The sequence below is a fragment of the Malus domestica genome, chromosome 04, assembly GCF_042453785.1.
Source record: "Malus domestica chromosome 04, GDT2T_hap1".
In the NCBI taxonomy this organism is placed as follows: Eukaryota; Viridiplantae; Streptophyta; class Magnoliopsida; order Rosales; family Rosaceae; genus Malus; species Malus domestica.
The window spans coordinates 19641484-19657051 of record NC_091664.1 but is presented as its reverse complement, the minus strand read 5'-3'; the positions used below and the strand labels follow the sequence as shown (position 1 = coordinate 19657051).

Sequence of the window (15568 nt, the reverse complement as noted above, 5' to 3'; positions counted from 1 at the left end):
GGTCATCCCTCCTCCATGTCAAAACAACCAACCCATAAAACATAGAGCTAATAGTCAGAATTCATGTTGAATAAGCGAAAGTTTGACAAAATTAAATATGACATATTATACGACTTTATTTCTAATTATATTGAGATATTTTGTAATATGAATCTTACATTTATTAGTACAAATGGTAAGATATAAGTCAGAAGGAGACAATTGTGGTGCGAGTAGTGGTGAGCTGCTAAGTTGACATTAACATTTGATAATTTCTCTTTTCACGTCACGTAATTTTTTATTTTATTTTAATTTTTACAATTATTGGAAAATAAGGATGAGTTCGATAATATTACAACAATTTAAGAGATGGAGAAATTTCCAATCCAAAACACATAAATAAAAACTCAATACTATATTCACTGGAATTTTGAACTATCGTTGCAACGAGTTAGGACCTTAGGCAATGGCCCGTCAACTTTTTAATTGAAATGAGAAAAAGAAACCCTAATTATCCAATAAAATGAGTTTGGTGAGGTTAGCAGTAATAAAGGATAAAAATTGGGGGTTTTCTTGATTTTGATGGCCAACCTAGTTTGTTGAGAAGTGGAGGGGAAAATTGGTGACATTAGAGAATTTTAATGAAACACTTTCGGTGCTGCTTATTTTTAATTAAAAAGACATTTTTACTCTAAAAAGTCACTTTTTGTACTATTCACTTACAACACATTTTTGTCATTCTGATTAAACTTAAAGTTTTCAAGTTTTTTTCATTAGTTTTTCTTAATTAATAAGATTACACATTAACAATACAGTGAAACCTTAAAGTAAACTAGAAACTTTCAGCCTGGTTGGGAGAGTTCTTTTGGCAGAACTGAAAACTCTTTCAGATAATAATTATTTTTAATTATTTTTATAATATTTGACTAAAATAGATAAAACTCCCTTCGAAGATTGGAAACACTCTTATGGTGCTTGCTTAGTAAACATTTGCACATAAACATGTAGCTGCCCTGAACTTACTGAAAATTTTCACGTGTTATATGCACTTCTTCGGTTGCATGCATGTATGCATGGAGAATCTTACCAAGAAAATGTCATATGTACACTCCGTTTGTTCATATTATATATGTGATGAGGCACTTAGTAGTGAACACTTGAAAACCTGAGAGTAGTACTTAAGCAGTTGTTAATTTAGTTGTATTTCTGTTCTTAGTGTTGAAAAATGTTTGAAGTTCGAATTCCTTCTCCTCCAATAAAGATTCAAAAAAGAAAACCCGAGCTAGTTAGACGTTAGTAACTTAGTCTAGTAATATTTTTGTTCTCAAAAGATGTTTAAAGTTTGAAAGGTTTTGAACGATGATTCAAAAAAGAAAACCCAAGAATATAAATACAAATTTAGAATTTTAAGCCTACAAGCAAAAGAAATTCCCAAGTCACTTGGGTATGGTAGTTAGTACTCACTACCAAAACTCTAAATTGCAATGAGATAGTTGTAAAAGTGAGCCAACTCATGTATCCTTTACCCCTTTGGACTTGGTAACTAGTGTGGAGAAATAGAAAGCTGGACACAACTTCCTCTCCCTCTCTTCTGACCAACTAAAGAAGCATTCACGCAAGCAACGGTTGGACACTTAAAACTCACGAAACACAGTGACCATCGTCATCACACTCACTTTCTATATATCTTTGCTCTCAAAAAAGCCCTCCTAATAATTATCAAACCCCCCACCCCACCCCAACAATGGAGCTCATAGATTTCAACCCGAGACCCCGGGGCCTAAAGCCTACCCTCGCCGAGCTCCTCCAGTGGGTCCGAGATGCGGAGAGTCCCAACAACTCTCCTCATGATCATGTTCTTCAGTTAGGGTACGGTTGCACCTCCGTGCCTTCCTCCTATCCCTTTGTCCTCTCATTCACTAATCTCACGTACAGCGTAAAAGTCCGGCGCAAAATGACCTTAGTACCCTCCTGTTTCAAAAGGAAACGAAAAACGGCAGAGATTAAACTGGGCATGGACAACAACAACACAAACACAAAAGTTTTGCTCAATCGAATATCCGGCGAGGCCAGAGAAGGCGAGATCATGGCGGTTCTCGGAGCAAGTGGGTCGGGAAAATCAACCCTCATCGATGCTCTAGCGAATAGAATCTCCAAGGAGAGCTTAAAAGGCTCGATCACTCTAAACGGGGAGGCCTTAGACTCAAGGCTCTTGAAAGTCATATCAGCTTATGTCATGCAAGATGATCTTTTGTTCCCAATGCTTACGGTTGAAGAAACTCTCATGTTCTCAGCCGAATTTCGGCTTCCTCGGAGTCTATCAAAGTCCAGGAAGAAAGCCAGAGTTCAAGCTCTGATCGACCAACTTGGTCTTCGAAATGCCGCCAAGACTGTGATCGGTGACGAGGGACATCGAGGCGTCTCAGGAGGCGAAAGAAGGCGGGTTTCGATTGGAATCGACATAATTCACGACCCCATTGTTCTGTTTCTTGATGAGCCGACCTCCGGGCTTGATTCGACGAGTGCTTATATGGTGGTGAAGGTTTTGCAGCTGATAGCGCAGAGTGGGAGCATTGTGGTCATGTCTATTCACCAACCTAGTTACAGAATATTGAGCTTGTTGGACCGGTTGATTTTCTTGTCACATGGACAGACTGTGTACAGTGATTCGCGGGCTAATCTTCCAGTGTTTTTCGGAGAGTTTGGGCATCCGATTCCTGAGACTGAGAATCGGACTGAGTTCGCTCTCGACCTCATTCGAGAGCTCGAGGAAACCCCAGGTGACCTTTTCAATTATACTATATTTTTTTACCAAATTTATTCACTATGCATGTGCCAATCAGTCGTATTTTATCTACTAGGTACAAGTAATATTCAAAGTAGGCATACATTTGAAGAAAAGAAACATAGGATAATTTGACAAATAAAAAATTGTGATCAAATTTAGTAGTGAGTACAGTAGAGTTAGCATATGATTAGTTTTTCAAATTTTTACACCAAATTAATTATACATGTTTATTTAATTCTTATTAATTGATATCGATATTTGTAGTTGATACATTTTTTTTAGAGCCAATTTAATCTAAATTACATGAAGGAGATTCGAACTTGATTGCAAAGAGGGTACATCGGCCTAGCTAACTTGGCTAATTAAGCTCGAGGTTGCATTTACTCGACATTACTTGTGAAGTAAATTTGATTTGATGCCGACTATTTTACGTTTGGATGTTGCAAAACAGGTGGAACTAAGAGCTTGGTGGAATTCAACAAATCATGGCAGATCACCAAGAACCAACAAAAACAACGAGCAAACCAAAACAACTTGATGATCAACTCCTGCTGCAAGCCAAAGCTTTCTCTCAAAGATGCAATTAGTGCAAGCATCTCAAGAGGCAAACTAGTCTCCGGAGCACCAAATGACTCAAACCTCTCCTCCTCAGTCCCCACATTTGCCAACCCTTCTTGGATTGAAATGGCAGTCATCTCCAAACGCTCCCTCACAAACTCCCGAAGAATGCCCGAACTCTTCGGCATTCGCCTAGGCGCGGTCCTCATCACGGGCATCATCCTAGCCACCATGTTTTGGCACCTAGACAGTTCCCCAAAAGGCATCAAAGAGCGCTTAGGGTTCTTCGCATTCACCATGTCCACCACATTCTACACTTGCGCTGAGGCCATCCCCAGCTTCCTCCAAGAACGATACATTTTCATGCGCGAAACCGCATACAATGCCTACCGCCGGTCCTCATACGTCCTAGCTCATTCTCTAATCTCCATTCCCTCCCTAGCCTTCCTCTCCTTAACCTTTGCCGCCACGACCTTCTGGGCCGTGGGGCTCGCTGGTGGGCTCCATGGCTTCCTCTTCTTCTTTTTCACTATTTTCGCAGCCTTCTGGGCCGGAAGCTCATTCGTCACATTCCTGTCAGGCATCGTGACACATGTCATGTTGGGGTACACAGTTGTGGTGGCAATTCTAGCCTACTTCCTACTCTTTAGTGGATTTTTCATAAGTAGAGATAAAATCCCACCCTATTGGCTTTGGTTTCACTACATGTCCCTAGTGAAGTACCCATATGAAGGTGCTTTGCAAAACGAGTTTGATGATCCAATCAAGTGCTTCGTGAGGGGCACCGAGATGTTCGACAACTCACCACTAGGAGCCTTCCCGGTGGCGATGAAGTTGAAGCTTCTCAAGAGCATGAGCACAACTTTGGGCGTGAACATCACGGCGTCCACCTGCGTGACCACCGGAGCAGATATACTGAAGCAGCAAGGGATCACGGACCTGAATAAATGGAGTTGCTTGTGGATCACCATTGCTTTGGGGTTCTTCTTTAGGATTCTCTTCTACCTTACCTTGTTGTTGGGCAGTAAAAATAAGAGGAGGTAAAAAAGAGAGGAGGAAATGTGAAATATTTCAGTCACAGCCATGTAATTCTGTGGTTGTACAAACTTTTCTGATCATTATTTGCTTATTGATTTTCAGTGTCTAATTCCAAGTTTTCCATGTAAGTTTGTGATTCATACAACACATTGCTTGCGAATGATTTACACTTTGGAGGCTAATGGCACAAGGTTATACGAAAATTCTACTGTTTAATCATATTTTACACCTTTTAGGTTTAAAACGATTTTCAAAATGGGTAAGGAGATTTTAATTTTCTTATATTAGACCCTGAGGTTTAGAAATTTTATTAATTTGCACATTTTATTGCTTTAAACATTTAATTCTTCGTCAAATTGATGCGTTTTTTTTCTTTTGTCAAGGTGGTGCATATGTGACTTACATATTAGCTCATATATATAAGGGTCTCACACTCACGGACTCACCATATAATCAAGTTAATGAATGATCAAATAATCAATCAGATCAAAGGCATAAATTGATACAATTTCAAAACAGTATGGTGCAAAATGAAAAAATTAAAACCTCACGTCTCATTTTAAAAATCACACAAAACTGAAAGAGTGTAAAATGTAGTTAACCCAAAATTCTATCATAAGACCATATTCTACAACATGAGGTAAGCTTGGGTTAGTGATTAGCACCAGCTAAAATATACAGCTACTATCATCACCACAGATTTGGTGTGACAATATTTCAGCAATTTCCTTAGCATCTAACAAGTATTTCATTCTCCAATTCGCCATGTCGAGACATCAGCAAAAAAGTTACTCGAAAAGAGCTTTAGTTTTGTTGCCACACAAGATCAGATTGCAGGCTTTCTGACAAAAAGATTATCAACAACAAAGTTTTATCTCCCTTAACCCAACCTGAAAACGAGTAGGTAACTAGTTATGAGACATGTGATTACATTCGAATTTGGAGTAGAGTCACATACTCAACAATTTTTGGAAACAAACGAAAAGAAAACGAAGACAAAACATAAAATCAACTAAGCCCTCTCAAGGACTTGTTTAAGAATAAGAAAGAGAATCTCATGTAATTATCATGAAATAAGGTTTGATATCTCAAACACATAAAAGATGACACTTAAATAAAAAAAAATATCTAAACTCAAATTAAAAACAAAATAATTATCAAACAATCTTGAATTTTCTTCGAGCGAAAGAATTGTCTAAAGAGTGGTGCTATCTACCTACATTTTCTTATCTCTCACACACATCTCTCAATTTTTCGACTATCGGATTGAATAAATTTAAGAAGATTAATGAACGAAAGTTAACAAGAATGTATGGGAGGTAAAAAAAAAAGGTGTGTAAATAGAAAATATTTTTGCTCACCACCTTCAAGTGATGGTAACGTGCACCATCCTATTTATTACTGTTGGATTAGTTTAAATTTCAATATCTGTTTAGTGGATAGACTCCTTGTCTGAAATGGGGCAAGGGATATGGATGTCAGGAAGTTTTGTTTTGTTATTTTTGTTTTTTTTTGAACAAATGATATTATCTATACAAAAGGAAAAAAGGATGTGTTTAGCCTCACACTCGACTAGCAACAATATGGTTCAAATTCGTTTTTGACAAAATCGAACCTAAGACCTCTCACTTATAAGTAAAGAAGAATACTGCTAGACCATAGTATTAACTTACTCACGAATGTTAGGAAGTTAAAAACAAAATTTATTTTTTCTTTATTTTTATTTTTATAGAAAAACTACAAACAAATTAAATTCGGCGGTTATGTCACAGAGCGAAATTTGGCGGTATCACAGACAACGGTATCTGCCGTCGACGTCACAAACAATGGTATCTGGCGTTATCATGTGACAACGAAATTTTCAATTCATTTTATCTTCCTCAGTCCCGACCCTCCGTCAAAACATACACCCAGTCGGCTTGTCCTGCAACTCGCAACGACAGAATCATTTATCTCTCTCTCTCTGAGAGTCCGGAAGCGTTGTTATGTCTAAAGCATAAAATTGGGGATTTTTCTTACCAGTCAAGGTACGCACGTTTGACAAAAAAATGCAAGTTTTTAGAAATTAGGGTTTTGTTTTGGGTTCTTCTTCGTGTATTATTCACTGGTACGATACTAAGCTTGCAAATTTTGAATTTTTATTTTATTTGTTATGGGGTTTTAACTGGTTTCGTGTAGTTTGAATTGATATGTTGAGCTAGAGATTAATAGATGCTGAGTTTTTGTTTGTTAATTTGATTTTAGAGCTTTAGAGTTGTTGTTTTTGAAATTTGGTGGAATTTATGCTCCTCAATTCCTCTTTTTTTTTGAAAAAAAGAAGAAAAGAAATGGATGTGGCTTGCTGTTGGTCTATTCAGATGAAGAATTGATATTTATTATTTAACTTTTTTAAATTTTGATCAAATTTGTTGGGTTCCAGTTCCACTAAGAATTTTGGATTAAATAAGAGCTTATTTGTTCATGTTTTTTTTGTTAACTGAAGTAATGAGTTTGGTCAGAACAGATGAGTTCTACTAAAAAAAATTCTATGCTCATAATGTTCATGATTTTTTATATGTTTTTAACTAGAGTAACGAGTTCAGTCTGTATAGATGCATGGTAGTGTTAAGATGCGATGGTGTTTAATATATCCTTATCGTTAATGTTAGATAACTGGATCTGAAATTCGCAGCAGGTTCCATTTGGTGTTTATCATACTTAAGCCTTTTTTTTTTTTTTTTTTTTTCTGCAGCTTGAAATGCCTCATTGTGATGATTGATATGGCAACACACGGCTAATTATTTGGTCAAATTATAACAGGGTTTTAATCTGAATATGGATTATCACTTTTTGCCTAAAGATAAGGGAACCAATCATTGGGCATCTGCCAGAGCTCAGGTTGAGAATTTGGCATCTTTTGATGGTGGAACAAGGTACCAGATCCCAGAGGATATGTTTAATAACATTTCTGAGCTTATGAACTTTGATACTTATTCTGGATGGTGCAGCCCAGCAGCAACGGACCAGATTGCAGCCTCTTTAGGGGTGCCATCATGGCCATCAGTGACCTATGCACCTTTTTACGCCTTGAATTTTGTAGAACCGAATGGTGAGCAATTGCCAGTTACGAGTGGTGCTGGAACTTTCAACGTCGGGGAAAATTTCAGTTGTGGAGACAAAATTGTGTTTGATCAAATGGGGACCCCCCAATATGGGGTGTCAACTGATTCCAATGAGGCTAATGACTCAGCTATTAAGTTAAATAATAGTTCTTTTCAACACAATAATCCCATGGACATGGAAAGTTATATGATCTATAGGCCACCTGGGTTGTCACTTAATGAGAAGATGCTTAAGGCACTGTCGATGTTTAAAGAGACTTCCGGTGGCGGTATTTTAGCGCAATTATGGGTTCCCATGAAGCATGGTGATCAGTACTTATTAAGCACTTGTGAGCAACCCTATTTGCTTGACCATATTCTTGCAGGGTATCGTGAAGTCTCAAGGATGTTTACGTTCTCTACAGAAGAAAAACAGAGTTCTATTTTGGGTCTTCCTGGCCGTGTATTTGTCTCCAAAATTCCAGAATGGACTTCAAACGTTATTTTTTACAATAAGACTGAGTACCTACGGGTGGATTATGCAGCTAATCATCAAGTTCGTGGATCAATTGCTTTACCAATTTTTGATTTTGACATGGAAATGTCATGCTGCGCTGTATTGGAACTCGTCAGTACAAAAGAGAAGCCCAATTTTGATACGGAGATGGAAGTAGTTTGCGGTGCGCTCCAGGTCAGTTTCTTTCTTCTCATTTAACAAACACACACATACCATATGCAAATGATTGATGCATATCCTTCTTCTTCTCTTTTTTAAGCTTTTAGGTTCATGTTAGTGGAATTAATAGATGTAATGAATTCCCTAAAAGTTACATTTACTAATTTTTGTGTGGTGCTTCCCAAGCTTTTGTAGAAATGATACTACCCTAAATGTTTTAATGTGTTAATTAATGTTGTCAATGTTAAAGTGTAAAAATTAATATATTTTGATGGCAATTATTTGCAGGCTGTTAATTTGAGGACCAATGCACCTCTCCGACTTCTTCCCCAGGTACATGTCAGAATATGTTGTTTATTTCTTTGTTATTTATTTATGTCGTAATATTTTCCTTACTAAAATTTTATGCACTTATAAGAGAACTTTTTCTCGCAGTGCCTCTCAGAGAACCAAAGAGCTGCTTTAACTGAAATAAGTGATGTCTTACGGGTTGTATGTCATGCGCATTTATTGCCATTGGCTATGACCTGGATTCCTTGTTGCTACTCTGAGGGTAATGGTGATGAAATTAAAAGAGTATGTGCCAAAGGGGGTATTACAAATTCAAATGAGAAATGTATACTATGCATCGAGGAAACAGCTTGTTATGTAAATGATAGCAGAATGCAAGGCTTTGTGCGTGCATGTGCAGAACATCATCTTGAGGAAGGTGAGGGAATTGCTGGGAAAGCACTTCAATCAAATCATCCGTTCTTCATTAATGATGTTAAGGTGTATGATATATGTGAATATCCACTTGTTCATCATGCACGCAAGTATGGTTTGAATGCCGCCGTTGCAATCAGGCTAAGGAGCACCTACACCGCTGATGATGACTATATATTGGAGTTTTTTCTCCCTGTCAATGTGAAGGGGAGTACAGAACAACAACTTCTGTTAAACAACCTCTCAGGTACCATGCAGAAAATTTGTAAAAGTTTAAGGACAGCTTCAGATGCAGAATTAGTTGGGTTAGAAGGCACCAACACTAGGTTTCAGAAGGGGTTGAGCCCCAATGTCCCACAGAGACATTCTCGGACAACACTGTCAGATAGTGAAATGAAATCAGCGAAGAATGTCACCTTTAATGTTTTTAATCGAAAAAATGGGGCAATCAAAAGAGATAATCCTCCTGGAAAGGTATTGATTTTATAAAAGAACAATATTGTGGATAAATTATTGATACATTATGAACTTCTGTATTGACTAGTGGGGGTGCATCTTAGTCTCTATCTTAAATATTATGTTATAAATTTATGTGGGAGACTCACCTCATCTTCTATGTTCTGCATTGGGCCTTTATGACCACATTATCCTTATGTTTCTTATTACTGGTTGAAATTAAACATCTCCATGGATTTTGTTTCTTTAAGTATGGAAACACTGAAAGGGTCCTTATTATCGCTACTTGGAAAGCTATGTTATAATGTTTCATTGTTGGATCTTCACTTGAGGAATATTGTTGGAGGGATAACTTTTTATTTTGTTCTTTGTATAGGCACCGAGTGGATCAAGAAGGCAGGTGGAGAAAAAGCGAACTACAACAGAGAAAAATGTGAGCTTGAGTGTTTTACAGCAATACTTTTCTGGTAGTCTCAAGGATGCTGCAAAAAGTATAGGAGGTGAGAGTCAAGCATGACGAATCTACTTATTGTTGGATTTGATGCTTTACTAGTTAAATCAAAAGAAGATGTTTATATTTTTCAGAATCTATATGAGCTTTAATCTTACATATTCATTATCATAAGTAACTTCACATATTCTCTAACTCATTATAATAAGTAACTTCACGTATTCTCTATTGATTATTAAGCTTTTCTGTGATAAGCTGCAGATGGAGCTTATTTTTCTACCCTCAGTTTTTTTCTTATAGAATCATATATCTCCTCCATGCTAGAGTCTAGTAAGTCCATGTATAGAAAACATTTACTATCAAGTTTTGATCCAAATGATCGTTTTTATTTTTAAGTATAATTCTTGCTAATCTATTGAAAGGATTTCTTAATTTAACATATCAATGTCTTTTGGCAGTTTGCCCCACTACGCTAAAAAGGATATGCAGACAACATGGTATCTCAAGATGGCCATCTCGTAAAATAAGTAAGGTGAACCGTTCATTGGAGAAAATACAGACTGTGCTTGATTCTGTTCAGGGGGTGGATGGCGGATTGAAGTATGACCCAACTACTGGGGGGTTTGTGGCAACGGGATCCATCATCCAAGAAGTTGATGCGCCCAAAAATATTTTATTTCCTGAGAAGAATCTGTATGTTGAGAACTCTGAACCAGTTACCCAAGATCTTGTTTCAGTATCTTCATTGTCTATCAATAATGGTGGGAGTTTGACTGTTAAGTTGGAAAAGGATGGGAGTTGCGTTCCAACTTCTCATGAGAATGAGGTAAAAAATCAGAGCATCCCTCTCATGCCTTCCAAGCCCATTGCAATAGATTTTGGGTCATGCGATCCTACTAACCGTGGGACGAAGGGCTCTTATCTTGCAAAAGAAGTTAATAAATGGGGTTACACTCAGAACTCTGACTGCCACTTTGTGTCTCAGAGCTCAGGCTTCTTGGTTGCTACTGATGAGATGGATATGGGAGTACATGGAAATGATGGAATTGTTGAATATAACCAGCATAGTTCTTCGAGCTTGACAGATTCATCGAATGACTTTGGTTCAATAATGCAGGGCCACTCATCAAGCTCTCAGAGCTTTGAGGAGCAAAAGCACCCACAAGTCGAGACAACCACTGGTGAGAATGGGTCAAAAATAATTGTGAAAGCTACTTATATAGAGGATACAATCAGGTTCAAGTTTGAGCCTTCTCTTGGGTGCCTTCAACTGTATGAAGAGGTTGCAAAGAGGTTGAAGTTGCAAAGCGGGACATTCCAACTCAGGTATTTGGATGACGAAGAGGAATGGGTGATGTTAGTCTGTGATGCAGATTTGCAGGAGTGTCTTGAGATACTGGATGACATCGGGACACGTTGTGTGAAGTTCCTGGTCCGTGATGTAGCTTTTGGCATGGACAGTTCTGGCAGTAGCAACTTTCTAGGGTAAATTTTGTGTCTGCCTTTATAGTATTACATGATAGGAATTTTCCGCTAGCTTTATGTGTTTACTTCCTATATAAATGTTCATCAAGACCGTCCCTCGAATATTCAAAAAATATAATTAATAAATAAGCCGCTAACAATACGCAACCAAGAACTATGAAAATTAAAAAAGAGGTGGGGGGATGCAACACGAGGACTTCCCAGGAGGTCACCCATCCTAGTACTACTCTCGCCCAAACTCGCTTAGCTTCGGAGTTCTGATGGGATCCGGTGCATGTGAGTTGGTATGATCGCATCCGTTATTCTATGACTTGTAATTGTATATAACCATTTCTTTGGCCGTAACCTTTACGCGTGTGAAAATCACACCGTCCCCAAACGATCGCACGAAATTCATAAATGTTCATCAAGACCGTCCCTCGAATATTAAAAAAATATAATTAATAAATAAGCCGCTAACAATACGCAACCAAGAACTATGAAAATTAAAAAAGAGGTGGGGGGATGCAACACGAGGACTTCCCAGGAGGTCACCCATCCAAGTACTAGGCTCGCCCAAACTCGCTTAGCTTCGGAGTTCTGATGGGATCCGGTGCATGTGAGTTGGTATGATCGCATCCGTTATTCTATGACTTGTAATTGTATATAACCATTTCTTTGGCCGTAACCTTTACGCGTGTGAAAATCACACCGCCCCCAAACGATCGCACGAAATTCATAAATGTTCATCAAGACCGTCCCTCGAATATTCAAAAAATATAATTAATAAATAAGCCGCTAACAATACGCAACCAAGAACTATGAAAATTAAAAAAGAGGTGGGGGGGATGCAACACGAGGACTTCCCAGGAGGTCACCCATCCTAGTACTACGCTCGCCCAAACTCGCTTAGCTTCGGAGTTCTGATGGGATCCGGTGCATGTGAGTTGGTATGATCGCATCCGTTATTCTATGACTTGTAATTGTATATAACCATTACTTTGACCGTAACCTTTACGCGTGTGAAAATCACACCGCCCCCAAACGATCGCACGAAATTCATAAATGTTCATCAAGACCGTCCCTCGAATATTCAAAAAATATAATTAATAAATAAGCCGCTAACAATACGCTACCAAGAACTATGAAAATTAAAAAAGAGGTGGGGGGGATGCAACACGAGGACTTCCCAGGAGGTCACCCATCCTAGTACTACTCTCGCCCAAACTCGCTTAGCTTCGGAGTTATGATGGGATCCGGTGCATGTGAGTTGGTATGATCGCATCCGTTATTCTATGACTTGTAATTGTATATAACCATTTCTTTGGCCGTAACCTTTACGCGTGTGAAAATCACACCGCCCCCAAACGATCGCACGAAATTCATAAATGTTCATCAAGACCGTCCCTCGAATATTCAAAAAATATAATTAATAAATAAGCCGCTAACAATACGCAACCAAGAACTATGAAAATTAAAAAAGAGGTGGGGGGGATGCAACACGAGGACTTCCCAGGAGGTCACCCATCCTAGTACTACGCTCGCCCAAACTCGCTTAGCTTCGGAGTTCTGATGGGATCCGGTGCATGTGAGTTGGTATGATCGCATCCGTTATTCTATGACTTGTAATTGTATATAACCGTTGCTTTGGCCGTAACCTTTACGCGTGTGAAAATCACACCGCCCCCAAACGATCGCACGAAATTCATAAATGTTCATCAAGACCGTCCCTCGAATATTCAAAAAATATAATTAATAAATAAGCCGCTAACAATACGCAACCAAGAACTATGAAAATTAAAAAAGAGGTGGGGGGGATGCAACACGAGGACTTCCCAGGAGGTCACCCATCCTAGTACTACGCTCGCCCAAACTCGCTTAGCTTCGGAGTTCTGATGGGATCCGGTGCATGTGAGTTGGTATGATCGCATCCGTTATTCTATGACTTGTAATTGTATATAACCATTTCTTTGGCCGTAACCTTTACGCGTGTGAAAATCAAACCGCCCCCAAACGATCGCACGAAATTCATAAATGTTCATCAAGACCGTCCCTTGAATATTCAAAAAATATAATTAATAAATAAGCCGCTAACAATACGCAACCAAGAACTATGAAAATTAAAAAAGAGGTGGGGGGGATGCAACACGAGGACTTCCCAGGAGGTCACCCATCCTAGTACTACGCTCGCCCAAACTCGCTTAGCTTCGGAGTTCTGATGGGATCCGGTGCATGTGAGTTGGTATGATCGCATCCGTTATTCTATGACTTGTAATTGTATATAACCGTTGCTTTGGCCGTAACCTTTACGCGTGTGAAAATCACACCGCCCCCAAACGATCGCACGAAATTCATAAATGTTCATCAAGACCGTCCCTCGAATATTCAAAAAATATAATTAATAAATAAGCCGCTAACAATACGCAACCAAGAACTATGAAAATTAAAAAAGAGGTGGGGGGGATGCAACACGAGGACTTCCCAGGAGGTCACCCATCCGAGTACTACGCTCGCCCAAACTCGCTTAGCTTCGGAGTTCTGATGGGATCCGGTGCATGTGAGTTGGTATGATCGCATCCGTTATTCTATGACTTGTAATTGTATATAACCATTTCTTTGGCCGTAACCTTTACGCGTGTGAAAATCAAACCGCCCCTAAACGATCGCACGAAATTCATAAATGTTCATCAAGACCGTCCCTTGAATATTCAAAAAATATAATTAATAAATAAGCCGCTAACAATACGCAACCAAGAACTATGAAAATTAAAAAAGAGGTGGGGGGGATGCAACACGAGGACTTCCCAGGAGGTCACCCATCGTAGTACTACGCTCGCCCAAACTCGCTTAGCTTCGGAGTTCTGATGGGATCCGGTGCATGTGAGTTGGTATGATCGCATCTGTTATTCTATGACTTGTAATTGTATATAACCATTTCTTTGGCCGTAACCTTTACGCGTGTGAAAATCACACCGCTCCCAAACGATCGCACGAAATTCATAAATGTTCATCAAGACCGTCCCTCGAATATTCAAAAAATATAATTAATAAATAAGCCGCTAACAATACGCAACCAAGAACTATGAAAATTAAAAAAGAGGTGGGGGGGATGCAACACGAGGACTTCCCAGGAGGTCACCCATCCTAGTACTACTCTCGCCCAAACTCGCTGAGCTTCGGAGTTATGATGGGATCCGGTGCATGTGAGTTGGTATGATCGCATCCGTTAATCTATGACTTGTAATTGTATATAACCATTTTTTTGGCCGTAACCTTTACGCGTGTGAAAATCACACCGCCCCCAAACGATCGCACGAAATTCATAAATGTTCATCAAGACCATCCCTCGAATATTCAAAAAATATAATATATAAATAAGCCGCTAACAATACGCAACCAAGAACTATGAAAATTAAAAAAGAGGTGGGGGGATGCAACACGAGGACTTCCCAGGAGGTCACCCATCGTAGTACTACGCTCGCCCAAACTCGCTTAGCTTCGGAGTTCTGATGGGATCCGGTGCATGTGAGTTGGTATGATCGCATCCGTTATTCTATGACTTGTAATTGTATATGACCATTTCTTTGGCCGTAACCTTTACGCGTGTGAAAATCACACCGCCCCCAAACGATCGCACGAAATTCATAAATGTTCATCAAGACCGTCCCTCGAATATTCAAAAAATATAATTAATAAATAAGCCGCTAACAATACGCAACCAAGAACCATGAAAATTAAAAAAGAGGTGGGGGGGATGCTACACGAGGACTTCCCAGGAGGTCACCCATCCTAGTACTACTCTCGCCCAAACTCGCTTAGCTTCGGAGTTATGATGGGATCCGATGCATGTGAGTTGGTATGATCGCATCCGTTATTCTATGACTTGTAATTGTATATAACCATTTCTTTGGCCGTAACCTTTACGCGTGTGAAAATCACACCGCCCCCAAACGATCGCACGAAATTCATAAATGTTCATCAAGACCGTCCCTCGAATATTCAAAAAATATAATAATAAATAAGCCGCTAACAATACGCAACCAAGAACTATGAAAATTAAAAAAGAGGTGGGGGGGATGCAACACGAGGACTTCCCAGGAGGTCACCCATCCTAGTACTACGCTCGCCAAAACTCGCTTAGCTTCGGAGTTCTGATGGGATCCGGTGCATGTGAGTTGGTATGATCGCATCCGTTATTCTATGACTTGTAATTGTATATAACCGTTTCTTTGGCCGTAACCTTTACGCGTGTGAAAATCACACCGCCCCCAAACGATCGCACGAAATTCATAAATGTTCATCAAGACCGTCCCTCGAATATTCAAAAAATATAATTAATAAATAAGCCGCTAACAATACGCAACCAAGAACTA

At 39.1% G+C, this 15568-nt stretch overlaps 2 protein-coding genes and 13 non-coding genes across 20 annotated transcripts; 2 read left to right on the top strand and 13 right to left on the bottom strand.

The window, feature by feature from the left end:
* Nucleotides 1–1649: 1649 nt before the first annotated feature.
* LOC103433355 (ABC transporter G family member 20-like) lies at nucleotides 1650–4566 on the top strand. The gene is made up of 2 exons (XM_008371602.4): nucleotides 1650–2759; nucleotides 3219–4566. Exons 1-2 carry the CDS (start codon nucleotides 1724–1726, stop codon nucleotides 4367–4369), a joined length of 2187 nt encoding a protein of 728 aa, XP_008369824.1. The 5' UTR covers nucleotides 1650–1723; the 3' UTR covers nucleotides 4370–4566.
* Nucleotides 4567–6150: 1584 nt separating this feature from the next.
* LOC103433356 (protein NLP9-like) lies at nucleotides 6151–11267 on the top strand. Of its 6 annotated transcripts, none has more exons than XM_070820598.1 (7): nucleotides 6156–6390; nucleotides 7163–7275; nucleotides 7351–8134; nucleotides 8408–8452; nucleotides 8555–9298; nucleotides 9657–9780; nucleotides 10190–11267. In XM_070820598.1, the coding sequence occupies exons 2-7, from the start codon at nucleotides 7178–7180 to the stop codon at nucleotides 11218–11220; spliced, it is 2826 nt and encodes a 941-aa protein (XP_070676699.1). In that variant the 5' UTR covers nucleotides 6156–6390; nucleotides 7163–7177; the 3' UTR covers nucleotides 11221–11267. The 6 variants fall into 6 exon arrangements, with proteins under 6 accessions (XP_070676697.1, XP_070676694.1, XP_070676699.1 ...); XM_070820597.1 differs by having other exon boundaries at nucleotides 7095–7275; XM_070820594.1 differs by adding an exon at nucleotides 7038–7056 and having other exon boundaries at nucleotides 7090–8134.
* A 128-nt stretch (nucleotides 11268–11395) lies between these two features.
* On the bottom strand, nucleotides 11396–11514 carry LOC139195601 (5S ribosomal RNA). The gene has a single exon (XR_011580424.1). It is a non-coding gene; the product is annotated as a 5S ribosomal RNA (ribosomal RNA).
* Nucleotides 11515–11717: 203 nt separating this feature from the next.
* Nucleotides 11718–11836, bottom strand: LOC139195646 (5S ribosomal RNA). The gene has a single exon (XR_011580469.1). It is a non-coding gene; the product is annotated as a 5S ribosomal RNA (ribosomal RNA).
* A 204-nt stretch (nucleotides 11837–12040) lies between these two features.
* LOC139195627 (5S ribosomal RNA) lies at nucleotides 12041–12159 on the bottom strand. The gene has a single exon (XR_011580450.1). It is a non-coding gene; the product is annotated as a 5S ribosomal RNA (ribosomal RNA).
* Nucleotides 12160–12363: 204 nt separating this feature from the next.
* LOC139195658 (5S ribosomal RNA) lies at nucleotides 12364–12482 on the bottom strand. The gene has a single exon (XR_011580481.1). It is a non-coding gene; the product is annotated as a 5S ribosomal RNA (ribosomal RNA).
* Nucleotides 12483–12686: 204 nt separating this feature from the next.
* LOC139195626 (5S ribosomal RNA) lies at nucleotides 12687–12805 on the bottom strand. Its single transcript, XR_011580449.1, has one exon. It is a non-coding gene; the product is annotated as a 5S ribosomal RNA (ribosomal RNA).
* Nucleotides 12806–13009: 204 nt separating this feature from the next.
* On the bottom strand, nucleotides 13010–13128 carry LOC139195624 (5S ribosomal RNA). Its single transcript, XR_011580447.1, has one exon. It is a non-coding gene; the product is annotated as a 5S ribosomal RNA (ribosomal RNA).
* A 204-nt stretch (nucleotides 13129–13332) lies between these two features.
* Nucleotides 13333–13451, bottom strand: LOC139195623 (5S ribosomal RNA). Its single transcript, XR_011580446.1, has one exon. It is a non-coding gene; the product is annotated as a 5S ribosomal RNA (ribosomal RNA).
* Nucleotides 13452–13655: 204 nt separating this feature from the next.
* LOC139195638 (5S ribosomal RNA) lies at nucleotides 13656–13774 on the bottom strand. Its single transcript, XR_011580461.1, has one exon. It is a non-coding gene; the product is annotated as a 5S ribosomal RNA (ribosomal RNA).
* A 204-nt stretch (nucleotides 13775–13978) lies between these two features.
* LOC139195656 (5S ribosomal RNA) lies at nucleotides 13979–14097 on the bottom strand. Its single transcript, XR_011580479.1, has one exon. It is a non-coding gene; the product is annotated as a 5S ribosomal RNA (ribosomal RNA).
* Nucleotides 14098–14301: 204 nt separating this feature from the next.
* On the bottom strand, nucleotides 14302–14420 carry LOC139195664 (5S ribosomal RNA). Its single transcript, XR_011580487.1, has one exon. It is a non-coding gene; the product is annotated as a 5S ribosomal RNA (ribosomal RNA).
* A 203-nt stretch (nucleotides 14421–14623) lies between these two features.
* Nucleotides 14624–14742, bottom strand: LOC139195633 (5S ribosomal RNA). Its single transcript, XR_011580456.1, has one exon. It is a non-coding gene; the product is annotated as a 5S ribosomal RNA (ribosomal RNA).
* A 204-nt stretch (nucleotides 14743–14946) lies between these two features.
* On the bottom strand, nucleotides 14947–15065 carry LOC139195665 (5S ribosomal RNA). Its single transcript, XR_011580488.1, has one exon. It is a non-coding gene; the product is annotated as a 5S ribosomal RNA (ribosomal RNA).
* A 203-nt stretch (nucleotides 15066–15268) lies between these two features.
* On the bottom strand, nucleotides 15269–15387 carry LOC139195662 (5S ribosomal RNA). The gene has a single exon (XR_011580485.1). It is a non-coding gene; the product is annotated as a 5S ribosomal RNA (ribosomal RNA).
* Nucleotides 15388–15568: the final 181 nt, after the last annotated feature.